General features: G+C 36.6%; 1 protein-coding gene across 2 annotated transcripts in view; it reads left to right on the top strand.

The window, feature by feature from the left end:
- LOC132273725 (sister chromatid cohesion protein PDS5 homolog B) overlaps positions 1–24155 on the top strand; it is a 121630-nt gene that overhangs the window by 5270 nt on the left and 92205 nt on the right. For both annotated transcript variants that reach the window (XM_059774771.1, XM_059774772.1), the window contains exons 2-10: positions 4716–4913; positions 5037–5218; positions 10048–10168; positions 21768–21989; positions 22163–22379; positions 22523–22668; positions 22750–22907; positions 22996–23145; positions 23215–23263. In XM_059774771.1, coding sequence (XP_059630754.1) covers positions 4716–4913; positions 5037–5218; positions 10048–10168; positions 21768–21989; positions 22163–22379; positions 22523–22668; positions 22750–22907; positions 22996–23145; positions 23215–23263 — 1443 coding nt within the window. The remainder of the gene's footprint in view (positions 1–4715; positions 4914–5036; positions 5219–10047; positions 10169–21767; positions 21990–22162; positions 22380–22522; positions 22669–22749; positions 22908–22995; positions 23146–23214; positions 23264–24155) is intronic.

The following is a 24155-nucleotide window of genomic DNA, read 5'->3' as shown; positions in this document are numbered from 1 at the left end:
AGGCTCCACTCAAGGTGGCCTTCTTTGCTTGGACCTCTGTTTTGGGAAAGGTTTTAACCTAGGATAACTTGAGAAAAAGAAATCAGGTGGTGGTCAATCGTTGTTATATGTGCCTTCGAGATGAGGAAAAAATGGATCATCTTCTTTTACATTGCACCATGGCCAAGGAATGTTGGGATTTGATGCTTGGTCTGTTTGGGATTCTCTGGGTGAAGCCTGGATCCGTTAGAGGGTTGCTAGAGGCTTGGAGAGGCTGTTCTGTGGGGGCTCATATTCGGGATGCTTGGAGGGCTACGCCTCTTTGTGTTTGGTGGTGTTTATGACTTGAGAGGAATAGGAGATATTTTGATAGGAAGGAGATGCCCATTTCTATTCTTAAATTCTATATTCTTTCCACTCTTTTTTGTTGGGTTTCAGGGAAAAGTTATAGATCTTTAGAGGAGATTGTCGAATTTTTGGCTTCTTTGAAGGCTTGAGGCTCTTGCTAGCCCGTTGTATTTCTCTTGAGTTTCGCTCCCCTTTTGTGCGCTTTCTATAAAATTTTACTTATAAAAAAAAAAAAAAAACTAAAGATTTTAAGTCTGACAACGCACCAACGAATGATTAGCCAGTTCCTCTACTCCTTTACACATACAAATACCAGTTAGGGATCATCTACGCCCTTTTGACCAAATTATTAATGTTTTGAATTTTACCTAAGACTGTTGTCTATGAAAGTAGTGCAATTTACAAAGGCATCCACTCCAGATGCTTTCCGATGAAGATTTCACTGCTCTCAACTTACCTTCCAACACCTTATAAGTAGCTTGCACGAATTTAATAAAACGCGACGACTTATACCATGAACATAGATAGCCCTAAGCTTATTCCATTACTAAAATTGACATGCCAAAATGCACCATGGTCTTATAGGATTAGTGGTCTCAGCAACAGAGTAATCTATGTTTGCAGAAACTGGAAACAAATGGTAAAACATTATGACATATCTTTCAGATCATAATCCTCATACCGATAAGCGCAAGGACTGGAACCTGAGCCTTTGATGGATGGTTGCACAACCAATTTTAGCGAAAATTTGAATTTAAAACTGACTTAACACAAATTCAAATTCTAAACATAGCAGATAATAAAAACCATAAATTCTTAGCAATAATAAGCAGATACAAAATAAAGAAATGAACAATTGATCTTTACGTGGACACTCTAAGGGAAAAGCCAGATGACCAAGTCCAGTGAAATCAAAATCCACTATCAAGAGAGTACAACCTAGGCTAACTCAAACTCAAGAATCCTTGAGTTACCTTCGGACACAAAAGACTCTAAACTTTAACCAAAAGTCTCCGGACTTTCTTTCTCGTCAACAACAGTTGCTTCTTATGTAATTGCTTCTTTAGTGATTTTAGTTTCAACCACTAGTCGTCCAGGCTTCAATTTGTGTGTATGGGTTGAATGGTTGTGGTGAAATTTTTGATTAAGTACGTGGCAGATGACTGTCAACACATGAGATTACACTAATGAATACTTGAATGATGAATGTAAATAAAAACAAAATGCACTATAAAGCTCACAAAAAATGCTCTATGATTTTATCTGCATATATGGATTGTTTAGAGATGTATGTATTTTGCCTAATAGTGTAAAATGCACTCTATATATACTGAACTGCTCGATCAATAGAGATTGCTGCCGATCGATAAAAAATACTCTAGAGGCTCTCAATCGATCCCTTGATAGATCTAAGTCTATTGCTGTTCAATACATTATGGAAAAATTTTAAATCGAAGTTTCCAAAACTTTCTGATGCATGATCTACAAGATTTAGGGAATCAAAACAGATTAAATTCATGAAAACATAGAAACCCTAATTATTGGTGAGTGCATCGTTGTGTTAAATTACCTTTTTACCCTACAAGATGAATATTATTGATTTGCTCTTGAATGTAGCTTTAATTTCATTCTTTGACCTCGGGAGATAATAACTGACTAACTACTTCGAATACTTCTAACCGAAGCTAGAAATTAAAAGAAAAAGTTACAGACACTAGTTTTGTTCTACGAAAATTGCCAACCTGTCCTACCGGCCTAATACCTCCTATCATGCCAAAATCTCACCCCGTATCTGTTTTCTACGAAAGATAATGTTTTTTGAGAGCCTTTTCCTCTATCCACCATCTGGTAACATACCTCCACAAAGAAAATCCATCTGTGTCTCTCTAACCTTTTAGCCCTTGTTGCTGGGATGGTAAAAATGTATATGAAATATGTTGGCAGACTTGATTTGATGAGAGTTAGCCTCCCCCCCCATTTGATAGATGCTGCCTCTTTCAATTTACAAACCTCTTCCTCTGCCATTGCATTTCCTTCCATCTTGGATTTCTTGAAGGATGAGCTCAACAGAAAGCAAAGGTTAAACTTGGAAATGCTCTCACGTTGCACCTTGAATAAATGCTAAATCTATTATTTCTTTCGACTTACTCTATAGGGGTAATCTAACTCCAGGTTAATTACCTTTTAAGCTAACATTGTCCCAAATTATAACATCACACATCTCAAGTAACTTAGTTGATGCTTCTTAGCACACAAAATATAATCATATTGTCTGTATATAGACGATGACAAAAGGTAGGAGCTTTGCCCCCCTCTTCCCATTCCTGATGCCTTGCACCATAACCATCTCGTCAAATGCTCCATCACTATGGTGAAGATGGATGGAGTGAATCCTGTCGCCTAAGATTCCTTACTCAAAACCTCCGTCACCGTATGCTGCATGAATTTTGTGGATTGTACGTACTTCTAAATAGATGGATCATATATAGTGATGATATTTTAGTACCTTCAACAATAATTAAGTTCAACAATATGTGGATGTCATGTTGAGAAATGTAGAGTCAATTTTAAATATAATACTAATAATGAGTGAGGTGATTAAATAGGAGTTGTTCCTTGGATATAGCTTTATCTCTATACTTGATAGCATTGCTTTGATAGGCATGTCTAGAACTCCCGTTGGGGTGTTTGGTTCAGCCAATTCAATCCTATTTTTGGTATGAAATTTGGAAAACTGGAAGTTGATTGTAAAGGTATTTTAAACATAGATATGGAGCATTTGATGAAATTCTTTACCTGCTTCATATCTTTGTTTTCAATATTTTTTTTGATAAGTCATATCTTTGTTTTCAATCTTACTTTCATTATTTGTGATGAAAGCTTTCTTTCATTGATGTAGAAGTAAAACTTGCTCTCTAAATTTGTTTCTCAGTTAAGGTGGCCTTATCCATTTTGTTTTCTCTCCAACTCTCGGTAATGAAATTATTTTGTTCCCTATCTCAAGAAAATTAAGACGATTGTTTGCTCAAATAGACGAATGGTATTCCAAGGTTATGGCCTTTAATGCAATTCTACAGGGTATTAGACAAAAGTTAATAAAGTTCAATTGAGAACGGTGTACATTCGACATGATATCTCCTTATTCTTGTTGGCAATAAGATTTTATAGATGATTAAATACATCAGTAGGGAGGTGATTGTATCCGTTCAATGATCTTTGGTAACTTTGGGATTGGGAAATTAGTTTTGTTTTTGTTTGTTTGTTTTTCTTGTTTTTCTGTTTTTTTAATTTTTTTTTTTTTTTGAATTCGTCTCTTGTTGAATCTATTGGCTGATTTTCTAGCCAACATAGGTTTGATCAGGTAGGAACTCATGAATTGTATGTGGTTTCACTTTACATTATCTTTTTGGCTGTCCATTTCCTTATGATTTTCTCTCATGAGATTTGCTCCTTATTGTGTTTATCCTCTTCTCTTTTGCTCATGGAAAGTTATATGTATAGTTTATTTTGGCTTGTGAACTGTAGGTTTAATTGGGGATATGCTGATTCTTCTTCTATTTCCCCCCCTAAAATATCTACAATTTTGGTTGCTAATTCGTGGTATATAGGAGGATGGTTTAATTGTATCACTAGCTAGAGTTTGTGGATTCGGAAGGTTATTTTGGCCTGGTCATATCTCTCAGGGAATTTAAAGAACTGTGGGTGAAACTTTTTCTTGGAGTGGTTGTTTAGTCACCTCACCCTCAGCCCCTTTAAGTTTGCCATAGGGCAACAACCTCTAATGTATCATACAATTGTGATGGGATGGGGCTTACCCACCAGTCTGATTTTCCAAGAAGTGGCAGAAGCACAATGACTTGGTCCAAACCCGTTTAAACTGCCTGAAGGCTTGGTCTAGTGACATAGTCTGAAGAAGAAAATAGACCTTGTGGAAAAGAAGAAGAAAGATATATCCTATAGACTCAAGTGACCACCTTGGTGAAAATTCATCCCGTATTCCATGTGAAGCATTTGAACTCAATTAGACCGGAGTGACACCCTAGGGTGCTACCAGATGGTGTGGATGAGTTTATTAAAGAAAAAGTTAAAAGTATACCATAGCATGCCACCCGCCACAATGTGCTAGTACATTCTCTATGTAAAAGTGTATTTGTGTATGTATTTATGTATTTTTGTACTTGGAAAATGACTACAGGAGGTGGCAGAAAGGATCTTTAACAGAAACTTGTTTTACGCTTTTTTAATTCTTAGGGATTATGCATGTATGGTATTTTACTTATTGTGTGAACTTGCTGTGTTTAGATGCATTCATTCTGCTTTATATTTTATGATAACGGATTTCTATTGCCATGAGATTTTTGCATTATCTGTCTTATTTTCCTTTGCAGCAAGCTGCAAGTGCATTTCCAGCATTAGATCAGTTGGCATCACTAGAATCTACCATAAAGCCCCTGAGTGATTCTCTCGTCAAGCATAGACTGCTTCAGCATAAAGATAAAGATATTAGACTACTGGTGGCTATGTGTTACTGTGAAATTATTCGGATTCTTGCACCAAATCCTGATTTCAGTGATGCAGTTTTTAGGGTATCAAGTTTAATCTGATAATTACACAATTTGTCTCTATGTGTGCATCTACATCTGCCTGTGTGCACATTGTACTTGTAACTGCAAACTACCCAATATATGGTTTTTTGAATCTTGTTACAGGACATATTTAAACTATTTCTCAGCATGTTCGCGGAGCTCTCTGATACCACGAGCCCATATTTTTCGAGGAGGGTAAAAGTATTGGAGATTGTTGCTAAACTCAAATTTTGCGTGCTAATGCTAGACACAGGATGTGAAAATTTAGTTCTTGAAATGTTCAAAACCTTCTTTACTGTTGTGAGGTTAAGTTTCTCCATCTCCCGTCTCTTTTTGTTTAGAGCTTCATTTTTACTCAAATTTGCTTCTGTTTATCTAACATGCATTCAATAGTCAACTGAGTTTCTTCTGTAGTTGCTATCTTGCCTTTTGATAACTTGGTTTTTACTCCTTTGGTGTGAGGCGCTGAAGGAAATCTTGCGTGATAGTTGGTGCTGCCTGATTCATCTCCTTAGACTTTTAACTTTTCCATTTGAAGAAACATTACAACCCTAGAACTCTCCTTTCTTATTTTTTTAAAATTCATTTTTGACACTATTATTTACTTGAAACTGTATTAAGCCAGCCGAGTAGCTCCAAAGAAACAAAAGAAAGAGGACTCCACTTTTAATTCAGTTATGTAAGGCTGCTAGAAAACTAGAGTTAGTAATGACTAATGAGAGTCACGAAGTCATTTAATCCAAACCCGTCCCTTCAAAAAGTCTCTTATTTTTTCTATTCCTTTTGGTTTGGTATCTTATAGGAATTGGCACTTGGACTCCCAAGCTCTTTATATTCATCCATCAGCCAGGTCAAAAAGTGAATTAAATCAATAAGTAGTGGACACTCACTATGCTAGGAAGTTGCCTAGATATTGGAGTTGCATACACGGAGAAATAAGCTATCATCTTTTGATTTTCTTGGAGAGTTCTCTTGCTTATGGCATTGTCTCATTTATAGCTTTTAGTGCCTCCGATAATAAAAATCTGTAGATCAAGCTATCTATTACCAGTTTCTTTTTCTACTGTCACCAAACAGGCAAAGAAGGCAATTCCAGAATTATTCCCAGTTTCTTGTCAAATTTCTTTATATAAATCTAGGATATATTGATATCTGTGTGTTCTAGATTTATGGATGGGTGTGATTGAGATATGCTTCATAGTACTTTTTATGTAAGTTGATGCTGTAAAACGTTACATTGCATTGAACACTGTTGCTCTATTTCAGTTTGCTGTTGGGAAAATGATAATTAAGAAACTAGGAAAGTCTTAAGGAAAGCCACTCCTTAGAAAAATCATATAGGTCCTGTCTCTAGTGATTGATGATACATCTGAAATGGTGGATAGGTTTTGCATAAAACTTACTACCAATAATTACAATTTATATTTTGATGATTTTAATTAAATGCAACAAACACAAATAACAATAAATAGAGCAGAAATTAAATTAAGATGATCGCACACAAAACACAAATTTACTTGGAAAACCCTCTAGGGAAAAACCATGGGACCCTAGGCCAGGCTGAACAAATCCACTATAAAGACAGGTATTACAATCATGGGTACAAAATTTTAGTCATATAGAACTACCTAAGTTGCCTCAGATCTAGTCTCACGCCAGACATTCTTCCCCGACCTCTCTTGCTATTTACGAAACCATTCACCGATGCAATCTGCTCTTCTTTTTGTTAAACTTCTTGTTGCGCTGTGTTGAAGGATATAAATATTAAAGTTGGACTCTCTCCAACAGCTTAAGCTTTTGGAGTAGATGGTAGTTAACATGGTATCATAGCCAAAGGTCTCGAGTTCAAATGATGTGATCGACTTTTTGTCAACACAAGCACGTTATTTATAGGTTCGGTCACAGGCCTAGCTCTGCTTGTTCAAACCTTGACCGTCACCCTCACCCTAATTAAAAATTGAAAAACACGTGTTGGACCAAAAAAGAAGGCTACACGTGAGAGGATATAAATATTAAAGTTGCACCCTTCTCCAATAGCTTAAGCTTTTGGAGTAGATTGTAGTTAACACGCTCCAAGTATATAGATTCAATACTCTCAATCGTAATTCACCATCTAATGCTGTACGCTAGATACTGAAGAGGAAGAAAAGTCCTCTCAGATTGCCCATATGCTCTCTCTTTTTATCTCTGTATGCATGTGTATATTTTACCCTAGATTGGGTTGGTTGTGTAGCCTTTCTTTACAAAATAATTAGGGGTTTAGTGTCAAAGACCAAATAGGAAATTAAATTCCGCAAGGTTAAATTGATCCACCTCAAGTTTGATTGATCCAACTTGGTTGTCATGGGTTGATTAACCGACACCCTGTTTTTGTAAAAGCTAAGTTTTTCACTTTTAAAACCTGTGTATTATATATATAATACACATATATATTCCAATGTATATCATGCATCCTAACCATGATGTATTATATGATTGCACAGATTATGACCTTACCCTTGTCATGATCTTCAATTTGCATCTTCAAAGTTAAGGGATCACATGGTTTACCTAATTCTTAACTTATTTAGTTAATGTTGGGAGAATATCATGATAGGAGTGTTCTAGGCCTTAACCATGACATGAGTGATTTATGGGTTTGATTTTAGGAATTTTCCATCAATGTATTTTTCATCTTTATCACTTGTATTCTTTCACCGATAAATAGAGGTGGTCATTGTAAACAAAACTAAGAAAGAATATAATAAAAGTGATGTAGCCTTGGGCTCTTTGTGCAGTGGATGTAGGCTATAGTGGCCGAACCACGTATATCCTTGCGTTATTTCATTCTTAATTTGTCTTCTATCTTTTACTTTTTTTATTAACATGGTATTAGAACAGGTTTATCATACCATACTCTAGACTTGTTTGGCTCTCCTCAGTCTCGCTTGAATTTTGTGATTAGATTTACTCGTCTTGGATCTTCGGATCAACTTGATCAACTTGTCTCAAATCTTTTGATCTTCTCATCTTGGGGCGGTGGGAGAATATATATATATATATATATATATATATATATATATATATATTTTGATAAGTGAGATTGTATTAGAAAATGTTCAAACAAGGAACACGTCCCAAGAAAGCATGTTGGGAGAATATCATGATAGGAGTGGTTTAAGCCTTGATAGAATATTGATAGGAGTGATTTATGGAATTGATTTTAGGAATCCTCCATCAATGTATATTTCATATTTATCCCTCGTATTCTTTCACCTATAAATAGAGGTTGTCATTCTAAACAAAACTAAGAGAGAGTATAATAAAAGTAATGTAGTCCTTTGGGCTTTCTGTGCCGTGGATGTAGGCTGTAGTGGCTGAGCCACGTGTATCCTTGTGTTGTTTTATTCTTAATTTCTCTCTTCTCTCAAACAAACTAAAACAAAAAATACAGACTCTGATTTTTGCAATAATGTTTTGCTGATGCTAATTCCATATGGCCTTACAAATCCCCTGAAAGCGTGCTAGAATCCCGCTCAACTATCTAAAATTTGGCACATACTCATTTCTTTTGACTTCAATCATTCTGTCTAATTGGACCCTCACATCCTCTTACTTTGTCCATTTTCTTTTTCGTACTCCTTGCTAGTCAGGAGCATCTGAAAGCAGACTCATGAGGCCAAGCAAACGCACGAAGCAAATTAATATCGTTTAAGTTTTTTATGCTATTATACATTGATTTTAGGATCCATTAGATTCATTAGAAGTTGAAACCCAAAGGGAAGGAAGGGAAAAAATTCTATCCCAATCTCCTTGAAAGAGGATGCTTTTCCATCCCCATTTAAACTATTGCTGTCTTGATATTTCTTTACTACTGTTGTTGTTGGTTTTTTTTTTTTCAATTTTTCTGCACCACCTGCCTTTTGTCCCTCTCTATCAGACTATGTTTTCTCTCTGTCATACTTTGCTACTTCTTGACTTGTTTCTTATGTTATCTTAAATATTCTTAGGCCCCTTTATGAGAGAGCTAATTTATAACTTATATTCACACTTATTCCTATGGTTTCTGGCCTTTATTTGCCATCCATAGATCTCTGCCAACTTTTTTGGGACGATCAAATGTTGTTGGTTTAGTGGGAAATTACTGGGAATCAAGAATCATAAGTTGAGAGAGGGTTGTCTTGATCCATATCAACCTGACCCATATGGAGTTAGATTCGGCTAGGACTTACCAATAAGGAGTTTCATATAATATTTGCAAGTAAGAAGAGTTATATCTTACATATTTAATCAATTTTTTTTTTTTTTTTGATAAATTATTCTTCTTCTTTTTTCTTTCTTAACAGATATAGAATATATATCGAAATTATTATATTGAAATTTTGCTTTATAGTTACATAAAGTTGCTCACTTTTGTTCAACTTTGAGGTCATACTTTCTAAATGTACTAATTTATACTACTATCTAATCAACCTCTATTTTGGTGGAACCTTAATCTCCCTAAATATTCATGTCACTTGTTGTGAGAATATGTAAGAATTAGTCAGAGGCAAATATTCTGGACATGGTTACTTTTGTAACTGCTAGTCTCCTAAGAAATAGATAGGAGTACAGAAGCTCACTCTCTTTTTCCTCCCTTCTTGTCTAAACCATAATCACAAACTTAGAGTACTTTTTGTATTTGAACTCTTATTAAAGTAAAAATAAAACTGTAACCTTAAAAGAAAAGTTTTGTTGCATCTCTCTCTCTCTCTCTCTCTCTCTCTCTCTTTCTTCTGTGGGTGGGGATGGGGTAATGAATAAAAGACAAAGAAATGTTGCAAGGTGATGTGCGCAAGCATAATGCATGCTGCCTGCTGTGATTTTTTCTAACAACAAAAAAGACGTTGTACATCCATGATTTTCAGTATTTGGGTATTGCTCATTCTACCTATGAAAATTGGACTTGATTAGGACCCACTAATGTGGACTTGCCATATAAGTAAGTTATATAAATTTCTGACGCTTGTGGAGGCTAGTTCTATTGTTTCATCCGCTTGTTTCTCCCCTTTTATTTTGTTCATATATTTTTACAATTTTGATAATATCTCTACTGTAGAGACTGAAAGTAAAGTTCCTGACTAGGTCCTATGGCATCGTAATTGTTGCTTTGCAGGGAACATCATCCACAAAGTTTGATTAGTGCAATGGTGTCTATAATGGCACTTATTTTAAGAGAGAAAGCTTCCCAGCCGCTTTTAAATGTGATTTTGCAAAATCTTCTGAAGGCTGGAAAGGTAATTCTTTGTTTAACATGTTTGATTTTGCTTTATATCGTTTGAAAGCAAAAAAAAAAAAATGCCCTTTTTTTATGCAACTTTCTTATATAATTTGAGTTTGGATTCATGAAGTCACATCATTATTTTTCATGATAAAGTTTTATGTTTGTTGTTGAAGACAAATGGAGACAAAATGAAGTTTGTGCATTCACACTTCTGGCATTTGGCTTATACTTGTTTTGACATGTATAAAAGACGTGTAGATCTTTCTTTTTCCCTTTTTTTCTTTTTGTTTTTTTTCTATTCTAGTAATTCGGTAATTGGTGATGTTCACAAGTACAAACATATCAGAATTTATGTAAGTACAGCTGGTGGTATAAATATTAAGAACACAGAGAGTTGCTTTGACATGTAAAATGATTTAAATAGTTACAAAGATGATAATATTCTTTGATAAGGTCGAGTATGTTTGGTACACTGCTAAACTGGAAAGAGAAGCTGTTGGGACCAAAACTTTCTTGAGAAGTGACTTTAAATTTTCTTTTGTGACTTAAAGCTATTCATTTAGATGATAATTGAAAGTTGTAGAGGTGGCTCCATTCTGAATTTTGTAATTCACACTCATCACATTAATATATGCAAAAGTTTATGAAGTATACAACTATTGAAGCGTCAGCCACATAACTACCTCCCAAAATTCCCTTGAGATTTAGGCTTTGTGTTGGTCAGTAGCTCCCAAAATGGTTGATTCCAATGACAGACTTCAAAGAACGATGAAATAAGTTGCTGCACGAAGTTAGATGGATCTTATACATGCTAGATATGGAGACAGATTTTGTTTTATCCATTTACCTCTTTTAATTTTTTGTCTGGTTTGGCCAGTATGTTCTTGGTTGATCTGCCTCAGACCTCTCTCTCATGAGGTCACTTTTAGAGCTGTCTGGAGGAGAGAGGTGGAAGGTTTTTCAGTCTTTTGTCTTTTAACAATTATTTGGTTTTTCTTGGTCTGGAAGGAGTTTAGGGTTTTGAAAGAGTGTACTGTTTGGGGAACTTTTTGAGGGAGAAAACGACCCTTATGAGAAATACTTCCAAATACACTCATATACACTGGTGAGTGTATATAATCACTGCTTGGAACATACAAAATTCAATTGATTATGATTTCGAGCTTTTGTTAACATATTAGCAAGTTGATCTTCAGATTTAACGAATGGTGTAGAGATGTCTCCACTCAATATCTTGTCTCGAATAAAATGACAATCAACTTCAATATGCTTGGTTCTCTCATGAACTGGATTGATGCAATGTGGAGATCTACTTGGTTATCACAAAACAACGGAAGAGGAGTTTTGACTGTCAAGCCAAGTTCTTTAAGAAAATGTTGTTGCCACATTAACTCACTAGAAGTGTGGGCCATCACACTGTACTCGGCTTCAGCACTGAAGCCCTGGAATTGAGCTACCACTGTCTGCTTCTTACTTCTCCATGTAACCAGGGATTAAAGAATGTGCAATATCCAGTAGTGGGTCTCCTATCTGAAGGGGAGCCAGCCCAATCAGCATCTGTAAAACCTCTCACCCTAAGATGGCCATTTGATTTATACGACAATCCACATTCAGAGCTTGCTTGAGGTATCGAGTAATCTGCAGAACAACATTCCAGTGTGATAACCTAGGGACTGCCATGAACTGACTCACAACACTGATTGCATAGGCGATTTCAGGTTGAGTAATGGTGAGATAAATTTTGCTTCCCAACTAGTCGTACTTACAAGGATCATCAAATAGATCTCCCTCATCAGACAAGTTTATGATCCATAGAGAAGAACCAAGAGGGGAGGGGTGAATTGGTTCTTAGCTACTTTTGAACAATGATTTTAAAGATAGCCGAGTGATTTTGGAAGGTTTGTGATACAATGTAGGTACTGAATTAAAAAGTGTGCGATGAAAGTCCTACTTAAACCCTAATCTGTCACAGCTGTTGATAAAATGCTCAAGACAAATGAAAGTAATGATAAGACACCAAATATACAAGGTAAAACCCCTAAAATAGGGGAAATGTTCTCGAGGCTGTAAAGCGTAGCTAACATCTTCCATGAATGAAGTTGAAGTTCCAATCTCTCGAACTCTTATTCACAGCACTCACGAAACTCACCACTAGTGCACTCAGCACTCCCCCTGTCCACAGCACCCCAATGCTTAGGCCAAAGGCTCACAAGTCACTGAAACAATCATAAAAGATGAAGTAAAATAATCTCAAGCTCACAAGATAAGTGTTACAATACAGACAGACTTGACAAAATGGATGACAACACTTACTGCAGGCTTGAGAAAATTGGTTCTCTGAGCTATTCAAAATGTTCAATACAGCTGTCTTGTCTTGTTGAACATTTTGAATGTAGCTCAGTCTTATTTTTGATGCTGCAGCTCTATATATATAGAAACTTTTGCTGAGGCAGCTCATGGATAAGAATGACAGCTGGCCAATCAGCTTTCCAGGGAATAATCAGACCGTTGCAGGCATGGAATGCCTGTAATACCCCTCAGCTGTTTTCCAGAAAAATATTGCCTTTATAATTTGAATTCTGCAGTACATGAGTGAAGGACAACTGAGATAATTTCTCATCAAAGGAAACTTCTGGAATTTGTGTGAGATGGCAGGGCACGTGAGCAGCACCTAAGATACTTGCATATTTACAAAAATGCCGTTGAAGGGCTGTTAGTGCATATCTGTTGAACTGAGCCTATAAGGATCCTGCAGGGTGCTCAATTGAATTCACAAACATTCAGACTAAGCATCATGCCAGAATTGATGAACTAGGATCTATAACACATTAAATCAACTAATACACGGAGTCCTTGATATGGTAATCAATGAATAGATGCTGACACAAAACCTGTAAATAACTGCAGGCGACATACACATGATTAATATGCTAAGATAATGCAGATGCAGTACACCTCTAGGTGTAAAGGAGCTAAATAGTATTATGGACATTTGAACCAACAAAGACAAGTCCATGTCAAATAATGAAGCCTGTTTTGACATTAAATGTGCAAATAGTGCCTAGGACATAGACCAACACATAGGAACATCAACCGGACAACCACCTAACAAACCTGTTTCCTACCGTAAGTAAACACATTATTCCTCTGAGACAAGCTTATGCCTTGCTTAGATTGAGCAACTTCAATTCCCAAGAAATATATGCGTGTGCCTAAATCTTTAGTATGAAAACACCGCTGCAAGAGCTGTTTTATTATTGCCAGTGATTACGATGTCTTCCACGAATACCACTTGAAATATAAAACCTGCTTCAGTATGTTGATGAAATATTGAATGATCTGTTTGACACCGGCGAAGGCCAATTTCTAATGCTTCCTCAAATAATTGCTCTTCTTGAGCAACAAACCCAGGTAGTTGCTCCATATGACCTGTTGTCAGGGGCTTATTTGTTATTACTTATATAATGTTGGGTGCTTATATGTAATTTCTGAAACTTGTTAGTATAAATAGAATGTGATGGAAGGATGAAAGTATTCTTTCATTCTTTCTCTTTCCCCATCTTTCTCTCTTTTTCTCTCCTCCTCTTTCTTCTCTTCTTCTTCATCTTCTTCTACTTTACTATTTTTTTGATTCTCTCTTAAAGTCAACATGGTATCAGAGCATGGTTTGTAAAGCTCTAGGGTGTGTGGTTGAAAACCTACGGCAAGTTCGTGCCCTAGTGGGTGTGAAGGGTTTTGAAGAGAATCCAAGATGGGATTTGTTTGAAAGGAAGTAGTGGTAGTCTCGATTGGTGTTTTTTTCGTGTTTGCGTGGTTTTGCAACAATGGCTTTTTCTTCGTCATTCGCGATTCTGGTATGGTCTACTTTGTTGCTTTCTAGGGTTTGTGTGGTGACTGCGTTGTCACTTTTTTATGCATCTCAGAAGACGATAATCTCTCTAGTTGCAGTTGTTTGTGTGTTAGAGAGGTGGTTCTCTGCATATTTTGTTGCTGTTTTGTTTATGAGGAGAGTATACCCAGAAACTATTTGATAAAATGTCTTGCTCAGAGGTGACTTCAAAAGAAGCTGGGTCTACTCCTAGTTTGACTCCAGCGTTGGGAGGTGCTAGGAAACATGCTGGAATCCATTTCCCCATCTCTCTCTCTTTTTCTCTCCTCTTTCTTCTCATCTTCTTCTACTTTACTATTATTTTGATTTTCTCTTAAAGTCAACATAAACCTCTTCTGCTAAGTCACCATGCAAGAAAGCATTTTTAATGTCTAACAGAAACAAGGGCCAATTAAGATTAGCAGCAAGAGAAATCAATACACAGACAGAAGAAATCATAGCAACAGGGGCAAATGTCTCATCATAGTCAACACCATAAGTCTAGGTATAAACATATGCAACAAGATGCACTTTTAAATGCTTAACAGATTCATTCGGAAGATAATTCAAAGAATATACCCACATACAACCAACATGTTTGACACTGGGAGGTAATGTAACAAGATCCCACGTGTCATTATGATGCAAGGAATCCATTTCATCTTCCATTGCTTTCCTCCAGCCTGGATTAGATAGAGCAGCTTGCCCAGTCTTAGAAACAAATGTAGTCGCCAACTGAGATGAAAACATGAGAAAGACGATGACAAGGAATTATAGGAGCCATAATGGGCAATGCGATGACGAGGGACATAAGATTGAGTACCTTTATGAAGTGTAATAGGCAAGAAATCAGATACAGCTGATGGTGTATATTATAAAGACTGAAGAAGATTGATGAGGCATGACAACAAGTGTATTTGATCTCTGGAGTGTAAACCTGTAATGAAGTAGTAGACGGAAGAGAACAAGGCTGAGGAGATAAAGAGGAAAGAGGAACCTCGGGAAGGTGTGGCTCAAGAGTGATATCTAGACCTCGGGAAGGTGTGGCTCAAGAGTGATATCTAGAAGTGAAAAATATATGAAAAGTTCGTAGTGGACTCACAAAAAGAAACATTAACGCTAATAAACGATTGTCAATAAGTAGGACTATAGTAGCAATAACGTTTACGAGTGCTAGAGTAACAAAAGAAATATAAAAAGAAGAGAAATGAGATAATTGTGTAAAGACTTGAATGAGATAAATCACTCATTCACAGCTCTAGTATTTATAGATAAAAAGAGCACATGCTCCTATTAGAAGAAAGGAAATTAAATCAAATCTAAATCAAATCAAATATCTGCTAATACGGTAAGTCATTCCATAAATCGTGATTATCATATCTACTAACACTCCCTCTCAAGTTGGTGTGTGCATATTTGAACCGCCCAACTTGGACAATGCATTCTCAAACACAATCTTGCTGATGCCCTATGTAAGAATGTATGAGAGCTTGTGACAAATGGAGTGCAAATCTGACTAGTGATGATTTTCTCTCAAATGAAGTGCTGATCAACAAATCAAAAATGTCTCCTCAGACCATAAACAATTAAGAATGTCTCCTCAGACCATAAACAACCAATCATGTCTCCTCAGACCGTAAACAACCCACAATGTCTCCTCAGACCGTAAATTACCAACAATGTCTCCTCAGACCATTTCCCTTCATACACATGTTTAAAGCATGTAGATGGAAGAATCAACAATGTCTCCTCAGACCATTCCCTTTCATACATATGGTTAAACAATGTCTCTTCAGACCATTTCTGATGAACAACTACGTCTCCTCAGACCATTCTAAATAGGTGGTGCCAAACTCACAACGCTCTCATTGAGGTTGGACCACCCTGCCTACTTGACACCTCTCGGATGGGCGATGTCTAGACCATTCTAGAATGGGTGGTGCCGAACTCACAATGCCCTCATTGCAGTTGAAGCACCCTGGCTCTGATACCAAGAACAAAAATAAAAAGAAGAGAAATGAGAGAATTGTGTTAAAGGCTTGAATGAGATAAATCATTCATTCACAACTCTAGTATTTATAGATAAAAAGAGCACATGCTCATATTACAAGAAAGGAAATTAAATCAAATCTAAATCAAATCAAAGCATATTCTATGGTATATTCTTTAGCATATTCTATAGCATAGTCAAATATATGCTAATACGGTAAGTCATTCCATAAATTGTGGCTATCATATCTGCTAACAGTAACCTATAAATTCACACTTTGTGAATCTAGTTTATCGAAACCAGGACCAAGATCATGGACATTACAAACATGCATTTAACAATAATAAAAACAAGGGAGAGTTAGGAAACAAAATAGAATGAGGAGTTTGCCATCCAATTGCAACACCATTTTGTTGAGGAGTATAAACACATGAAATTTGGTGAATAATGCCTTCATCACTAAGATATTTATCAAAGGGAGCTGAGGGATATGCCTTAGCATTATCAGAATGTAAAACACAAATTGAGCATCCAAATTGAGTTTTGATTTCTTTTCGAAGTTTTTGAAAATTAAGAATAACTTAGAGTAATCTTTCTGTGGAAAGATCTAGTCTGAATTGTTAGGAAATTAATTATGGAGGATTTTTAGGTATTATCCATAGTTAGATAGTTGACTCTTTTAAATTTTACATAATTAGTTCCTATATTATAGGAATTATGATCAGTATATATCTTTTCCTTGGATAGAATTTGTAATACACTTAGATATATATATATAGGCCTGTAAACTAACATATGTGATATGAAAAGAGAATATCAAATTTTATTCTTTTTCACCTTTGTGTTCATGGTATTAGAGCCGCCCTTACTAGGGCGGTAAATTACTCCATTGTTCTGCTGATTATTCGATAAAATCAGCAATCATTCATCGTTAATTCTGGTCGTTTATACCAGAATTATAGAAGATTTATTCTTCTATTCCTCTTCGTCGTTTCTGGACGATTTCTTTGGTTAAATCCGCAATGTCTGAGGAAATTTCGGTTGATTCTTCAAATGCACGGAAATCCCAGATCACTTCATCCGGTTCAGGTGACAACCCAATCCTCCAAATTACCACTCATCGGTTGAATGGACAAAATTTTCTACGGTGGTCTCAATCTGTAAAGTTGTTCGTCCAAGGGCGGGGGAAGGTTGGTTATTTAACTGGTGCAAAACAGGCCCCAAAGGAAGATGATCCAGCATATGCCGTTTGGGATGCAGAAAATTCCATGATTCTGTCATGGCTAGTGAACTCCATGGAATCGGAGATGGGCCAGACATTAATGTTTCTCTCCACTGCCAAAGAATTATGGACGCAATGAGTGAGACATTCTCAGACTTAGGTAATTCCGCACAAGTCTATGAAATTAAAACAAGGATCCGAGAAACAAGACAAGGAGATCAGTTACAAAGTATTACAACATATTACAAGGTTTGTGGCAAGAACTTGACCTCTTTTATGATTTTGAATGGAAGGGTGCAGGTGATAGTGCCCAGTTCAAGAAAACAGTTGAGAAGGACCGTGTATTTGAATTTTTGGCTGGACTCAATGCTGAGTTAGACGAAGTGAGAGGGCGCATTCTAGGCAAAGAGCTACTGCCTACCACTAGAGAAGTCTTCTCGGAAGTTGGGAGGGAAGAAAGCTGTAGGTTGGTGATGATGGGAAAGAAATCCTCTAGCACTCATAGTGAGAACTATGCATTTAATGTAACGACGACTGAAATGGCAGCAACTGCAGTTAATCTAAAACCAACAAATCACCCACAACGGAAGATTGAAGAGAAAACCAAGACCTGGTGTGATTTTTGTAACAAACCAAGGCACACGCGAGAAACATGCTGGAAACTACATGAAATACCAGCAAATTGGAAGGTAGGCATATTTGGAGACAAGAATGGGCGTGGAATGCAGGCTACTATTGAAACCGAGACATCTCCATTCAGTAAGGAGCAGCTTGATCATCTCTCCAAACTGCTGAACCAAACTCAGGTTTCAAGTGTCTCCTCAGGTTCTCTTGCCCCAAAAGGTAGCTCTTTAAGTGCTTTCACTAGTTCTTTAAATCCGGCACCTTGGATCATTGATTCTGGTGCATCTAATCAGATGACTAGTTTATCACATTTGTTTAGTACATATTTTCCAAGTTCTGGTCACTTAAAAATTCGTATTGCTGATGGTAGTTTGTCTCCAGTTGCAGGAAAAGGTTCTATAGTTGTCTCCGAAAACCTTGTTTTAAAATCTGTCCTTCATGTGCCTAACCTTTCATGCAATCTTTTATCAGTTAGTAAACTCACCAAGGATTCTAACTGTGTTGTCAAATTTCTTGATTCTCACTGTGAATTTCAGGACCTATATTCGGGGAAGATGATTGGTAGTGCTAGGATGGTTGATGGACTCTATTATTTTGATAATGAAATCTTTAAGAGTGGACAAGCTCAAGCTGCAAGTAGTAGTGATATTTCTATTTCTGTTAAAAGTCAAATAATGTTATGGCACTATAGGTTAGGCCATCCCAGTTTCTCTTACTTAAGACATTTGTTTCCATGCCTGTTCAAAAATTTAAATCCTTTGTTATTTCAATGTGAATCTTGTCAATTATCAAAGCATCATCGTGTTTCTTATCCTTATTTATATCAAGCATCCAAACCATTTTATTTGATTCATAGTGATCCGTGGGGGTCTTCACAGGTTACTAATGTGACTGGAACTAGGTGCTTGTTGGGTACTCTCCTAAACAGAAAGGGTATAAATGTTATAACCTCACCTCTAGAAAATTCTTTGTGAGTATTGATGTGACCTTTTTTGAGACTCAACCCTATTTAACCAAAAATACTCTTCAGGGGGAGAGTAATGAGAGGGAAGACCCAATCAGCATCTGTAAAACCTTCTAACCTGAGATGTCCATTTGCAGCAACTTGAGACCTGGAGCTCGCTTAAGATATTGGATAATCCGAAGAACAACATTCCAATGTGGCCTAGGACTTCCAATAAACTGACTTACGAAATTGACTGCATATGAGATATCATGTCGAGTGATAGTGAGGTAAATCAATTTTTGCAACCAATCACGGGTATCTGCTAGAAATCACCCTCACATGAGTTCTGTATTTGGATCCATAGGAACATCAAGAGGACAACCACCTAACAGACCCATGGTTGCCTTTATTAGTATCGACCAACATGGTTTTAAGCGAGCTCCATTTTTTCTTGTCTCAACAAAATCAGATGAAGAAAAGAGCAAAATATGGAATAAAATTAAAATTTGCTGGGAACTGAAGCAATTAGCAATGAAGATGGTACAACAGATGCAAATACCTTCCACATAGGAAATCAAGTTATTTTGGCTCATGAAGTAAAATTTATTAACAGATTGTTGAAAGATATAGAAGTTGAAGAGAGAAATTAAACATGAACCCAAAGGGCTGCATCTCTTTCATTACTTTCTCTCTTAATTTTGTTTACAATATCAACCTCTATTTATAAGTGAATTGGGCTTGTAACTAGAGAATAGAAATTTCTTGCTCTACAAGTATTTTATAATAAAGGAATTACACAAAGTCAAATAAAAATATGGTAACAAATTGTTGCCCAAGTATAGCAACCTTAACATTCTGTCAAGGAGTGATTTAAGGGCCTAAATCACTACTATAATTATTCTCTAACACCCCCCCTCAAGTTGGAACACAAGATTTAACCCAAGTGTTCAACTTGAAATTAAATATGAAGTAGTTGGGAGTCTAAGACGAGTAAATTTGAGATGAGTTGATTCAGAGATCCGAGACAAGTTGATCTGAAGATCCGAAACGAGTTGATCCGGAGAACCAAGACGAGTCGATCTGAAAATTCGAGACGAGTAGAGTATAGAGTAGGGTATGATAAACCTGCTTTGATACCATGTTAAAAGATATAAAAGTTGAAGAGAGAAATTCAACATGAAGAACACAACACAAAAAGCCCAAAGGATCTGCAGTACATGTGGATGTGATTAACACTACTTCCTTGCAAACAAATACCATCTTGGAATCTCTTCAAAACCCTTCACACCCACTAGGGTTTACACAAACTTGCCCTAGGGTTTCAACTAAACACCCTAGAGCTTTACAAACCACGCTCTGATGCCATGTCTTTAAGAAACAATCAAAACAACAATAAAAGTAGAAGAGGATGAAGAAGAAGAGAACGAAGAGGAGGAGAGAAAAAGACAGAAAGATGGGGAAAGAGAGGAAGAATGAAAGAATATTTTCATCCTTCCACCACATTGTATTTATACTAACAAGTTTCAGAAATTACACACAAGCCCCCAACGTTATATAAGTAATAACAAATAAGTCTCTGACAACAAGAACAGCGAAAATCGCGGAAAGAGATTGAGAGCGAGAGTGAGAGTGAGAGCTAGGGTTGGGGCCTGAAACTTGTAATCTCCTGATTTTCGCATTGTGAAATCTTTTGCCAGATCTTCATGGTGGATGTAGGCACAACTTGTGTCCAACCACCTATATTTGCGTGTTCTTTGTGAGTGGCGTGTTTACTTTTCTGTGTGATTCTTGTTTTGTTCTTTGTTCGCTACATTTGTTGCAACATTATATCCCTTTCTTTTGTCTTCGGATCACCGGAACTACTTTTTAGTCATATTTGTCTGTGGTTAAGTTCTTTATTTTCATTTCCTCTCCTTGAAATTTGTGATGGGGAGAGAGCATCTATAGCAAATTTGGTGGTTTTTAGGAAAATTCAAATTGAGGAAGTTGGATGAGATTAGACAGCTTATAGAGCAATTTTAGAATAGATATATTTGGATTATGGCCATTAATTTTTATTCAATCAGATGTTCTAGAAGTGGTTACTTGTGAGAGTGAGAGCCAAAGGAAAGGACAAAAGTGTGGATGGTTGCTGGCCCTTTATTGAACTAATCATGACTAGAATAGTAGCCAGATTACCATTGATACCTCAATATTCACGAGGATGCGTTAAAACTTGGGAAATCAGATGCTGCAAGGACCAGAAGCTACGCCCAGTTTTTAATTGGATCCTGGTTGTTCTTAACAGCAATTGCTCTTCAGTAGTTTGAGAGTATTACCACTTGATTTCAACAGGGTGGAAATTCTTGTATTTCCCATGTATTGTGTGCCACTTAATTTAGCTTGGGCCTATGTATACAAGTTTGGTCAAGCTTGTTACTAAGCTGGTCTGGAGTTATTTACACACAGCTTACCATATTTATATCCTTTTTGTTCACTTGTGCTTCATTTGGTAGGAGGGAAGAGTTGCAGAATGAACAAAAGCAAGGAGAAGGGAGGGGATGAACTGGGTTTCCTTCATCTGTTAGCCTCCATATGTTAGTAAGGATAGGGGAAGGGAAACAAAGAAGAGGGGAGAAAGTGTTTTTTCTGTGTGTGTTGTTTGTTGGGGTGGCGGGGTTGGAATTCCCCTCTGAACCCACCATTCCTTCCTGGCAGTTCCTGCTCTACCAAACAGAAGAATGGAAAGACTGTTGCTTTCTGCAGACTAATCTTTCAATCTTTTGTGCCATCCGTTCTTTTTAGTTCTCCATCTATCCTAACAAACAGAGGATTATAATTATCCCACCTGTACCCCCTTTCTGGAAATTTTGATGTGTAGAAATTTTTATATGTATGCTAACAAAACATTTCATAAATTCTTTTTTGAGGTAGAACCTGTTATAAAAGGTTCTCTTTCTTGATCATCTGTTCCTCTCTCCAGGGTGAATCTACTGCTTCTTCACGTCTTGCCGTTTCAGTCATCCAAAATTGTGCGGACGAGCTTGAGCCCTTTGTTTGTGGGTTTTTAGTGTCTTGCATATCAGACAGAGATGCTGTTGGGAGCGAGATCAAAGAATGTTACCATGAAATTATATTTGAAATCTTCCAGTGTGCTCCTCGAATGCTTCTTGCTGTCATCCCAAATTTGAGTCAAGAATTGTTGGTATGATTTCCTCTTCTGTTCATTTGGCCGAGTTGCAATTCTCTTTGCCAACTGAAATGTAGTGAATACTGGAATTCTTGTTGCTTGTTTGGAACATTGTTGTGTTATTATCTTGTTTTGTTCTTTCCTTTTTCTCGCTTTTTTGGTTAGTGAGGGTGTTGTTCTATTTGCAGACTGATCAGGTTGATGTTCGGATAAAAGCTGTTAATTTATTTGCAAGACTTCTTGCTCTGCCTGGACTCCATATTGCTCAGCAATATCGCCATCTCTTCGTAGAGTTTTTGAAAAGATTCTCCGATAAGTCTCCAGAAGTAAGACAAAGTGCCATATCATGTGCTAAAGCTTTCTACATGACCAATCCATCAAAGACAGAATCAGATGAAATTCTCAGTAAGCCTATTGCTAATTGTGTCATGGTTCTGTTATCTCCCAAATCTGACTAGCAGTTCTTATATGCAAATTGTTTCATGGTTCTTTTATCTCTCAAACCTGAATTACACTACTCATACATTAAAATTTTGCGAATTGAGCAGATGCACTTCAAGACCGACTACTAGATTTTGATGATAAAGTCAGACTGGAAGCAGTGACTATTGTGTGTGATCTAGCAATTTTTAACCTGAAACTTTTTCCCCTTGAGCGGTTACCTCGAATTACTGATCGACTTCGTGATAAGAAGGTAACTTTGCTTTTAACAGCTTCCATATGTTAGATTTTAAGCTACCTGACTACTTACTATTGTTTTCTTCTTTCCATTAAGGTATCTGTTAGAAAAAAAGCCTTGCAAAAGTTGCTGGAAGTTTACCGGGATTATTGTACCAAGTGTTCTGGAGGTATCATGACAATCAGTGACCGCTTGGAACAGATCCCATGTGGAATATTGATGCTTTGTTATGATAAAGATTGTAAGGAGTTTAGGTACACTTATTCACACCTTATTACTGGTTAATGCAACACCAATACTGCGCAACTTGAGTTGTAATCTTCTGCCTGTATGATCCTTCAGGCCTCAAAACATGGAGCTTTTGCTTGCAGAAGATTTGTTTCCTGCTTCTCTTTCAATTGAGGAGAGGACATGGCACTGGATCTCGTTGTTCACGCTTTTTAACGAACTTCATACTAAGGCTTTGAACACTATTTTATCTCAAAAACAAAGGTATTGGCAGTCAAGATTTGTTATGCTTAGATTGGAAAATGGTATTTGACAAGTTGTATTTGATTTCAGGTTGCAAACTGAGATGCAAATTTACTTGGCTCTTCGGAGAAAATCAGAGGTGTAGTAGTTGAAACACCCAGTTCCATACTAAACTTCTTTAATATGCCTTTTGTTTGTCCTGCGAATTTTTTTACACGTCTAGTTCATTTCTGATAACATAAACAATTGGAACTACGACGGTTGATGTGTTCTAGATCATGCATTTCAGTTGCAGTTCCTCTATCCAATTTGATAGAAGTTCTATGCTACTTTGATTAGAGTACATATGTAGAATGTGGTTATGCTTTTATGTTGTGAGAATTTTTATTTTTATTTATTTTTCTTTCTGGCAGGTTAGATTTCAAAATTTTAGCAAATCTTAGGACTTCCGACCTCGGGACATTGCTGAATTACATATAATCTTCAATATTTCCAGCTATTTAACTACAGTCAAGTCTGCAAAGATTTTGAATTGAGAATATATTAGCAGTTTAAAGTTTTAGCGTCATTATTAGGTTCATGAGTGATTGATAGTTTGAAACAATCAAAATAAATTTACAAGTTCTTAAATGTAATAGTTTTATTCTAGGATTATTATTGTGGTTTATGGAAGATATGATGTGCTAATTCCTACATATGGTACATCTGTTTCTCCAATGGAAATTTTGCATTTCTAGATCTGTATCCATTTAGTTTAGTAGTCATATCAATGTGAATCCAATTTGATTGCTGCAGAATTTTTTGTTATATTGTTGTGGATCCAATTAGGATTGCAAGCAAGCTTTGTTGATGGCTGTGTGCCAAATAGGTGTCTCTTGACTCTCTATAAGTTTATTTTATTTTTTTCCTATTCGAAACTCACACACCCACTTTGCCCCCATGGGGACTTCAACCCTTGGCATTCTACTTTGGTAGGTGAGAAAACACCACTAGGCTACAACTTTGGTGCCAAAATGCTCACAAAAATTGAT

This window comes from Cornus florida, unplaced genomic scaffold (assembly GCF_030987335.1).
Source record: "Cornus florida cultivar Cherokee Brave unplaced genomic scaffold, ASM3098733v1 CherokeeBrave_3.0.0_Hap2_Chr09, whole genome shotgun sequence".
Lineage (NCBI taxonomy): Eukaryota > Viridiplantae > Streptophyta > Magnoliopsida > Cornales > Cornaceae > Cornus > Cornus florida.
The sequence above is the reverse complement of the archived record's forward strand: the minus strand, read 5'-3'. Positions and strand labels throughout refer to the sequence as shown.